We start from the raw sequence: 10,894 nt of genomic DNA on the forward strand, positions 1-10,894 counted from the left end.
CTAGCTACTGTTCTACAAGACTGGATACAGTCTCTCCCTCACTAAGACTAGCTACTGTTCTACAAGACTGGATACAGTCTCTCCCTCACTAAGACTAGCTACTGTTCTACAAGACTGGATGCAGTCTCTCTCTCCCTCACTAAGACTAGCTACTGTTCTACAAGACTGGATACAGTCTCTCCCTCACTAAGACTAGCTACTGTAATACAAGACTGGATACAGTCTCTCCCTCACTAAGACTAGCTACTGTTCTACAAGACTGGATACAGTCTCTCCCTCACTAAGACTAGCTACTGTAATACAAGACTGGATACAGTCTCTCTCTCCCTCACTAAGACTAGCTACTGTTCTACAAGACTGGATACAGTCTCTCTCTCCCTAAGACTAGCTACTGTTCTACAAGACTGGATACAGTCTCTCTCTCCCTCACTAAGACTAGCTACTGTACTACAAGACTTGATACAGTCTCTCTCTCCCTCACTAAGACTAGCTACTGTTCTACAAGACTGGATACAGTCTTTCCCTCACTAAGACTAGCTACTGTTCTACAAGACTGGATACAGTCTCTCTCTCACTAAGACTAGCTACTGTTCTACAAGACTGGATACAGTCTCTCCCTCACTAAGGCTAGCTACTGTTCTACAAGACTGGATACAGTCTCTCCCTCACTAAGACTAGCTACTGTTCTACAAGACTGGATGCAGTCTCTCTCTCCCTCACTAAGACTAGCTACTGTTCTACAAGGCTGGATACAGTCTCTCCCTCACTAAGGCTAGCTACTGTTCTACAAGACTGGATACAGTCTCTCCCTCACTAAGGCTAGCTACTGTTCTACAAGACTGGATACAGTCTCTCCCTCACTAAGACTAGCTACTGTTCTACAAGACTGGATGCAGTCTCTCTCTCCCTCACTAAGACTAGCTACTGTTCTACAAGGCTGGATACAGTCTCTCCCTCACTAAGGCTAGCTACTGTTCTACAAGACTGGATACAGTCTCTCTGTCACTAAGACTAGCTACTGTTCTACAAGACTGGATACAGTCTCTCCCTCACTAAGGCTAGCTACTGTTCTACAAGACTGGATACAGTCTCTCCCTCACTAAGACTAGCTACTGTTCTACAAGACTGGATACAGTCTCTCTCTCCCTCACTAAGACTAGCTACTGTTCTACAAGACTGGATACAGTCTCTCCCTCACTAAGACTAGCTACTGTTCTACAAGACTGGATACAGTCTCTCTCTCACTAAGACTAGCTACTGTTCTACAAGACTGGATACAGTCTCTCCCTCACTAAGACTAGCTACTGTTCTACAAGAGTGGATACAGTCTCTCTCTCACTAAGACTAGCTACTGTTCTACAAGACTGGATACAGTCTCTCTCTCCCTCACTAAGACTAGCTACTGTTCTACAAGACTGGATACAGTCTCTCTCTCCCTCACTAAGACTAGCTACTGTTCTACAAGACTGGATACAGTCTCTCTCTCACTAAGACTAGCTACTGTTCTACAAGACTGGATACAGTCTCTCTCTCCCTAAGACTAGCTACTGTTCTACAAGACTGGATACAGTCTCTCTCTCCCTCACTAAGACTAGCTACTGTTCTACAAGACTGGATACAGTCTCTCTCTCCCTCACTAAGACTAGCTACTGTTCTACAAGACTGGATACAGTCTCTCTCTCCCTAAGACTAGCTACTGTTCTACAAGACTGGATACAGTCTCTCCCTCCCTCACTAAGACTAGCTACTGTTCTACAAGACTGGATACAGTCTCTCCCTCCCTCACTAAGACTAGCTACTGTTCTACAAGACTGGATACAGTCTCTCTCTCCCTAAGACTAGCTACTGTTCTACAAGACTGGATACAGTCTCTCCCTCACTAAGACTAGCTACTGTTCTACAAGACTGGATACAGTCTCTCCCTCACTAAGACTAGCTACTGTTCTACAAGACTGGATACAGTCTCTCCCTCACTAAGACTAGCTACTGTACTACAAGGCTGGATACAGTCTCTCCCTCACTAAGACTAGCTACTGTTCTACAAGACTGGATACAGTCTCTCTCTCACTAAGACTAGCTACTGTACTACAAGACTTGATACAGTCTCTCTCTCCCTAAGACTAGCTACTGTTCTACAAGACTGGATACAGTCTCTCCCTCACTAAGACTAGCTACTGTTCTACAAGACTGGATACAGTCTCTCCCTCACTAAGACTAGCTACTGTTCTACAAGACTGGATACAGTCTCTCCCTCACTAAGACTAGCTACTGTTCTACAAGACTGGATGCAGTCTCTCTCTCCCTCACTAAGACTAGCTACTGTTCTACAAGACTGGATACAGTCTCTCCCTCACTAAGACTAGCTACTGTAATACAAGACTGGATACAGTCTCTCCCTCACTAAGACTAGCTACTGTTCTACAAGACTGGATACAGTCTCTCCCTCACTAAGACTAGCTACTGTAATACAAGACTGGATACAGTCTCTCTCTCCCTCACTAAGACTAGCTACTGTTCTACAAGACTGGATACAGTCTCTCTCTCCCTAAGACTAGCTACTGTTCTACAAGACTGGATACAGTCTCTCTCTCCCTCACTAAGACTAGCTACTGTACTACAAGACTTGATACAGTCTCTCTCTCCCTCACTAAGACTAGCTACTGTTCTACAAGACTGGATACAGTCTTTCCCTCACTAAGACTAGCTACTGTTCTACAAGACTGGATACAGTCTCTCTCTCACTAAGACTAGCTACTGTTCTACAAGACTGGATACAGTCTCTCCCTCACTAAGGCTAGCTACTGTTCTACAAGACTGGATACAGTCTCTCCTCACTAAGACTAGCTACTGTTCTACAAGACTGGATGCAGTCTCTCTCTCCCTCACTAAGACTAGCTACTGTTCTACAAGGCTGGATACAGTCTCTCCTCACTAAGGCTAGCTACTGTTCTACAAGACTGGATACAGTCTCTCCCTCACTAAGGCTAGCTACTGTTCTACAAGACTGGATACAGTCTCTCCCTCACTAAGACTAGCTACTGTTCTACAAGACTGGATGCAGTCTCTCTCTCCCTCACTAAGACTAGCTACTGTTCTACAAGGCTGGATACAGTCTCTCCCTCACTAAGGCTAGCTACTGTTCTACAAGACTGGATACAGTCTCTCTGTCACTAAGACTAGCTACTGTTCTACAAGACTGGATACAGTCTCTCCCTCACTAAGGCTAGCTACTGTTCTACAAGACTGGATACAGTCTCTCCCTCACTAAGACTAGCTACTGTTCTACAAGACTGGATACAGTCTCTCTCTCCCTCACTAAGACTAGCTACTGTTCTACAAGACTGGATACAGTCTCTCCCTCACTAAGACTAGCTACTGTTCTACAAGACTGGATACAGTCTCTCTCTCACTAAGACTAGCTACTGTTCTACAAGACTGGATACAGTCTCTCCCTCACTAAGGCTAGCTACTGTTCTACAAGACTGGATACAGTCTCTCCCTCACTAAGACTAGCTACTGTTCTACAAGACTGGATGCAGTCTCTCTCTCCCTCACTAAGACTAGCTACTGTTCTACAAGGCTGGATACAGTCTCTCCCTCACTAAGGCTAGCTACTGTTCTACAAGACTGGATACAGTCTCTCTGTCACTAAGACTAGCTACTGTTCTACAAGACTGGATACAGTCTCTCCCTCACTAAGGCTAGCTACTGTTCTACAAGACTGGATACAGTCTCTCCCTCACTAAGACTAGCTACTGTTCTACAAGACTGGATACAGTCTCTCTCTCCCTCACTAAGACTAGCTACTGTTCTACAAGACTGGATACAGTCTCTCCCTCACTAAGACTAGCTACTGTTCTACAAGACTGGATACAGTCTCTCTCTCACTAAGACTAGCTACTGTTCTACAAGACTGGATACAGTCTCTCCCTCACTAAGACTAGCTACTGTTCTACAAGACTGGATACAGTCTCTCTCTCACTAAGACTAGCTACTGTTCTACAAGACTGGATACAGTCTCTCTCTCCCTCACTAAGACTAGCTACTGTTCTACAAGACTGGATACAGTCTCTCTCTCTCTCACTAAGACTAGCTACTGTTCTACAAGACTGGATACAGTCTCTCCCTCACTAAGACTAGCTACTGTTCTACAAGACTGGATACAGTCTCTCCCTCACTAAGACTAGCTACTGTTCTACAAGACTGGATACAGTCTCTCCCTCACTAAGACTAGCTACTGTTCTACAAGACTGGATACAGTCTCTCCCTCACTAAGACTAGCTACTGTTCTACAAGACTGGATACAGTCTCTCTCTCCTCACTAAGACTAGCTACTGTTCTACAAGACTGGATGCAGTCTCTCCTCACTAAGACTAGCTACTGTTCTACAAGACTGGATACAGTCTCTCCCTCACTAAGACTAGCTACTGTTCTACAAGACTGGATACAGTCTCTCTCTCCCTCACTAAGACTAGCTACTGTTCTACAAGACTGGATACAGTCTCTCTCTCACTAAGACTAGCCACTGTTCTACAAGACTGGATACAGTCTCTCCCTCACTAAGACTAGCTACTGTAATACAAGACTGGATACAGTCTCTCCCTCACTAAGACTAGCTACTGTTCTACAAGACTGGATACAGTCTCTCTCTCCCTAAGACTAGCTACTGTTCTACAAGACTGGATACAGTCTCTCCCTCACTAAGACTAGCTACTGTAATACAAGACTGGATGCAGTCTCTCCTCACTAAGACTAGCTACTGTAATACAAGACTGGATACAGTCTCTCCCTCACTAAGACTAGCTACTGTTCTACAAGACTGGATGCAGTCTCTCCCTCACTAAGACTAGCTACTGTTCTACAAGACTGGATACAGTCTCTCCTCACTAAGACTAGCTACTGTTCTACAAGACTGGATACAGTCTCTCTCTCCCTCACTAAGACTAGCTACTGTTCTACAAGACTGGATACAGTCTCTCTCTCCCTCACTAAGACTAGCTACTGTTCTACAAGACTGGATACAGTCTCTCTCTCCCTCACTAAGACTAGCTACTGTTCTACAAGACTGGATACAGTCTCTCCCTCACTAAGAGTAGCTACTTTACTACAGGGATAACCTACATTGTTAATTCATACACTTAAACATACTTCCTAAATGTGTTTTAGATACAGAACAACTTGAAATTGGGACTGAGGACAAACAGCAAGATGTACAGTAAGGACAGGGCAGGTCGGTCACCTGCGGGCAGTGTGAAGGTCACCAGGTCAGAGAGGAAGTAACAGTTGAAGTCTCCTTTACGTTGGTGCAGAGAGGCAGCGATCTCCCTGCGGATCTGTTCTGTCAGCTCACCACACACCATGGCAGGGATACACTTAGCTGCCTGCTGGGACACCTGCACGGGGATGGATGGAGGACAGACTCATTATGACAAGACAGCTTTTCATTTCAGTAATTTCAGTCGCTGTAGTAGCTGACGTGTATAGTGTTGAGTCATTACTCAAAGCCAGTGGCATGTCATTAGTAAAGATTGAAAAAGGTAAGGGGCCTAAGCAGCTGCCCTGGGGAATTCCTGATTCTACCTGGACTTTGTTGAGAGGCTTCCATTAAAGAACACTTCCACTGTACACACACTTACACAAGGGTTTCGTGTTGTAGATATGAGGTAGTAGAGTAGGGGATTGAGGGCACACACTTAAGGCATTTTGAAATATGTTGTGAATGTATTGTAATGTTTTTAAAATTGTATAACTGCATTAATTTTGTTACACCCCAGGAAGAGTAGCTGCTGCTTTTGGCAGGAACTAATAGGAATCCATATTAAACCCCAGGATGAGTAGCTGCTGCTTTTGGCAGGAACTAATAGGAATCCATATTAAACCCCAGGAAGAGTAGCTGCTGCTTTTGGCAGGAACTAATAGGAATCCATATTAAACCCCAGGAAGAGTAGCTGCTGCTTTTGGCAGGAACTAAATGGGAATCCATATTAAACCCCAGGAAGAGTAGCTGCTGCTTTTGGCAGGAACTAAATGGGAATCCATATTAAACCCCAGGAAGAGTAGCTGCTGCTTTTGGCAGGAACTAATGGGGATCCATAATAAACCCCAGGAAGAGTAGCTGCTGCTTTTGCAGGAACTAAATGGGAATCCATAATAAACCCCAGGATCAGTAGCTGCTGCTTTTGGCAGGAACTAATAGGGATCCATATTAAACCCCAGGGAGAGTAGCTGCTGCTTTTGCAGGAACTAAATGGGAATCCATAATAAACCCCAGGAAGAGTAGCTGCAGCTTTTGGCAGGAACTAAATGGGGATCCCATAATAAAGCTCATGAAGAGTAGAGTCTGCCTTGGCAGGAACTAATGGGGATCCATAATAAACCCCATGAAGAGTAGCTGCTGCCTTGGCAGGAACGAATGGGGATCCATAATAAACCCCACGAAGAGTAGCTGCTGCCTTGGCAGGAACTAATGGGGATCCACAATAAACCCCAGGAAGAGTAGCTGCTGCTTTGGCAGGAACTAATGGGGATCCATAATAAACCCCAGGAAGAGTAGCTGCTGCCTTGGCAGGAACTAATGGGGATCCATAATAAACCCCAGGAAGAGTAGCTGCTGCCTTGGCAGGAACTAACGGGGATCCATAATAAACCCCAGGAAGAGTAGCTGCTGCCTTGGCAGGATCTAATGGGGATCCATAATAAACCCCAGGAAGAGTAGCTGCTGCCTTGGCAGGACCGAATGGGGATCCATAATAAACCCCAGGAAGAGTAGCTGCTGCCTTGGCAGGAACTAATGGGGATCCATTTATTCTTTTTTCTTTATTTAACCAGGCAAGTCAGTTAAGAACAAATTCTTATTTTTAATGACGGCCTAGGAACTGTGGGTTAACTGCATTCAGGGGCAGAACAACAGATTTGTACCTTGTCAGCTCGGGGGTTTGAACTTGCAACCTTCCGGTTACTAGTCCAACGCTCTAACCACTAGGCTACCCTGCCGTCCCATAATAAATACAAACCAAAATGTTTCTCATATTCTATGCTTGTTGTAGCCATGCTAGCATCTTTAGATCTCCCCTTCCTTAATTTCTAACAGATATTTTCATCTCTGTCACATGAAACCGGTCACACATGCGGTATGCTTTAGAGAACAATGTTTCCCCGCTAATTGCAATTAGAAAGATTTGGGCATACAGCCACGTGCGTATTGTTGAGCTTATAATATCAATAAATAAAACTCGATCAACATTTTAAGCGAAACGATCTGATATGTTGCATCAGCCTCATTGCTTTAAAAAAATATATATAAGAGTACTTGGATTAGTAAAAAAAATAATACATCTGTCCTACTTGCAAAAAATATTAAATGTGACACGTTTCCGGAAACTTGTGTTGGATTTCAAGATGTCTGATTCGGGAAACGAATGAGTACAGTTGCTTGTTTATATGTGAATTACAGTTGTGATGCATCTGACCGTGAGTCAGACGCCATTTTTTTTTTCTTCCCCTTTCTGGATTCTTTGTCTCCCTGACTTGTAATCACTTTACGTTCGAGCCATTCGGATAATTGGTACTGTTCCAAATAGCTAGTCGGTCCATGTGAGGGACAAAATTGATTCGAATCTGGACATTCACCCTAACTCTTTATGTGTTTCAAAAACAAATGTAACTTTACCTCAGTGAGAAGGATGGCCAACATGTCTTGTCTCTGGAAGCGGATGGCCAGGTGAACTAGCGTAAAGCCATCGTTGAAGGCAGTGGCGCGGTTCAGGAGACGGACCTCGTCTGAAGTCAGCTGACGGGCGATGTCACCACCGGACGACTTGTAGGCCTCGACAGCAGCCATGTTCCCCTCCACCACACCTGCAGCACACACATTTTTTTGTTTTTACCATTTAGGCAACATTTTTTTAAATCATAAGCAGACACCTAGGCTACATTTAGACAGAATTCTGATTCTGATCTTCTGAAATATATATATATATACATTGGGGAAAAAACATATTTTCTTTGCAAATAAATTCATTAAAAATCCTACAATGTGATTTTCTGGAGAGAAAAAAATGCTAATTTTGTCTGTCATAGTTGAAGTGTACCTATGATGAAAATTACAGGCCTCTCTCATCTTTTTAAGTGGGAGAACTTGCACAATTGGTGGCTGACTAAATACTTTTTTTTGCCCCACTGTATGTTTTGCTTTGAAAAGAGCTGACGTGATTGGTCAAAAGGAGATCAGAATTGGGCTGCCTGTCTAAAGGTAGCCAGATAGACAGAGACAGGGAGGAGGGAGGAACTCATTACTGGGGATGACCTGGAACACGTTATATTAAATTGAAACTTCATTTGTCTCTGAGGAGAAATTGATTGTACAGCCAGGAGAAGGCTACACAAAACAACAAATAGTACTACAGTTTACAGGTTTAAAACAACAAATAGTACTACAGTTTACACGTTTAAAACAACAAATAGTACTACAGTTTACACGTTTAAAACAACAAATAGTACTACAGTTTACATGTTTAAAACAACAAATAGTACTACAGTTTACATGTTTAAAACAACAAATAGTACTACAGTTTACACGTTTAAAACAACAAATAGTACTACAGTTTACACGTTTAAAACAACAAATAGTATTACAGTTTACATGTTTAAAACAAAAAATAACATTAAAAGAAATCCACTGACTTCATTGAACACAACACACTGTGTATCTGCCACTGTGAGACTGTCAAGATAAATAGAAATTATGTACAGACATTGTGTTCCTCTCTCGCTTCTACAAACACTGTTCTACTGTTAGATCCTGACTGTCATCTCTCCCTACTCTTGTCATCCACAGAATGGGTAATATTAGAGCTGGCAGTGAACAGTCAGGCTGGTCATTGTTAAGAGATATACTGTAGGTCGAGGCCTGTAGAGCTGGCAGTGTACAGTCAGGCTGTCAGGCTGGTCATTGTTAAGAGATATACTGTAGGTTGAGGCCTGTAGAGCTGGCAGTGAACAGTCAGGCTGGTCATTGTTAAGAGATATACTGTAGGTCGAGGCCTGTAGAGCTGGCAGTGTACAGTCAGGCTGTCAGGCTGGTCATTGTTAAGAGATATACTGTAGGTCGAGGCCTGTAGAGCTGGCAGTGAACAGTCAGGCTGTCAGGCTGGTCATTGTTAAGAGATATACCGTATGTCGAGGCCTGTAGAGCTGGCAGTGAACAGTCAGGCTGTCAGGCTGGTCATTGTTAAGAGATATACTGTAGGTCGAGGCCTGTGGAGCTGGCAGTGAACAGTCAGGCTGTCAGGCTGGTCATTGTTAAGAGATATACTGTAGGTCGAGGCCTGTAGAGCTGTGAACAGTCAGGCTGTCAGGCTGGTCATTGTTAAGAGATATACTGTTGCCTGTAGAGCTGGCAGTGAACAGTCAGGCTTCAGGCTGGTCATTAAGAGATATACTGTAGGTCGAGGCCTGTATGCCTCAATGTACTTTGACATACATCCAACCCGTGAACCAAGTTTCTATCAACAACATCCATGTCATTGCAGACAAATACATGAGCTTTCCATTTGAAATATGATGTCTAACGTGGCCATTAAAACAACCGATATTGTACATGGACATTGTCAAGAGATATAGTCCTACTACCTTGCTTTGTGTGTAGCCTAGGTAATAAATAAAAAATATCCCTTGATGTTGAAATACCATCTGTAAAGGAAAATTTAAAATCGTCAAACATTCATATCATTGCAGACAGATGTAGAAGCGTTCCCATTTGAAATATTATATCCCAAATGTGCTGCTCCTGCAACCGTATCCGAACGGATTAAAGCTCGGGTCGGCTCCAGAGGTACGTCCCCATACAGACAGATGGTTATAAAAACGCTAGACGTAATGGACCGGCTGTGGTGTTCATTAAAAGACCTCCACATCATTATCCATCACATACTGAATGGGCTCCATGCTGTTCCTAGTCACTGCTAATTAATCTACAGCCCCCACGGGGCTTTGGGCCTTATGTAGGTTAGTATGCATTATGAAGTCCATAAGTAGGTTATAAGGCATTATGAAGTCATTATGTAGGTTAGTATGTATAATGAAGTCATTATGTAGGTTAGTATTCATTATGAACCATTATGTAGGTTAGTAGGTGGTATGAAGTCATTATGTAGGTTATAAGGCATTATGAAGCCTTTATGTAGGTTAGTAGGTGTTATGAAGTCATTATGTAGGTTAGTAGATGGTATGAAGTCATTATGTAGGTTAGTAGGTGGTATGAAGTCATTATGTAGGTTAGTAGGTGGTATGAAGTCATTATGTAGGTTAGTAGGTGGTATGAAGTCATTATGTAGGTTAGTAGGTGGTATGAAGTCATTATGTAGGTTAGTATGCATTATGAAGTCATTATGTAGGTTAGTAGGTGGTATGAAGTCATTATGTAGGTTAGTAGGTGTTATGAAGTCATTATGTAGGTTAGTAGGTGGTATGAAGTCATTATGTAGGTTAGTATGCATTATGAAGTCATTATGTAGGTTAGTAGGTGTTATGAAGTCATTATGTAGGTTATAAGGCATTATGAAGCCATTAAGTAAGTTAGTAGGTGTTATGAAGTCATTAAGAAGGTTAGTGTTCCTAGCCCCCCCCCCCTTCCCCCATAGGGCTTTGGTCAAGAGTAGTGCACTTCATAGGGAGTTGTTTGGGAGGTATCCTTAATCTCATTTGAGTAAGGAGGAAGAGGAGGAGGAGGAAGATAACTCTGATAACTTGAGTAAAAGTAAAAATATACCTGAATAGAAAATGACTCAAGTAAAAATGAAAGTCACCCAGTAAAACACTACTTAAGTAAAAGTATACAAGTATTAAGGGGCATACTCCAACACTCAGGCATAATTTACAAACAAAGCATGTGTGT

At 43.0% G+C, this 10,894-nt stretch overlaps 1 protein-coding gene across 1 annotated transcript in view; it reads right to left on the reverse strand.

Moving 5' to 3' along the window:
* LOC124025626 (ubiquitin thioesterase ZRANB1-like) overlaps positions 1-7,857 on the reverse strand; it is a gene marked incomplete at its 5' end in the record, with an annotated part of 35,289 nt that extends 27,432 nt beyond the window's left edge. Inside the window, 2 exon segments of the mRNA XM_046338970.1 lie at positions 5,240-5,393; positions 7,670-7,857. Coding sequence (XP_046194926.1) covers positions 5,240-5,393; positions 7,670-7,857 — 342 coding nt within the window.
* Between the last annotated feature and the right edge of the window lie 3,037 nt (positions 7,858-10,894).

The sequence above is a fragment of the Oncorhynchus gorbuscha genome, unplaced genomic scaffold (genome assembly GCF_021184085.1).
Source record: "Oncorhynchus gorbuscha isolate QuinsamMale2020 ecotype Even-year unplaced genomic scaffold, OgorEven_v1.0 Un_scaffold_2311, whole genome shotgun sequence".
Classification (NCBI taxonomy): domain Eukaryota; kingdom Metazoa; phylum Chordata; class Actinopteri; order Salmoniformes; family Salmonidae; genus Oncorhynchus; species Oncorhynchus gorbuscha.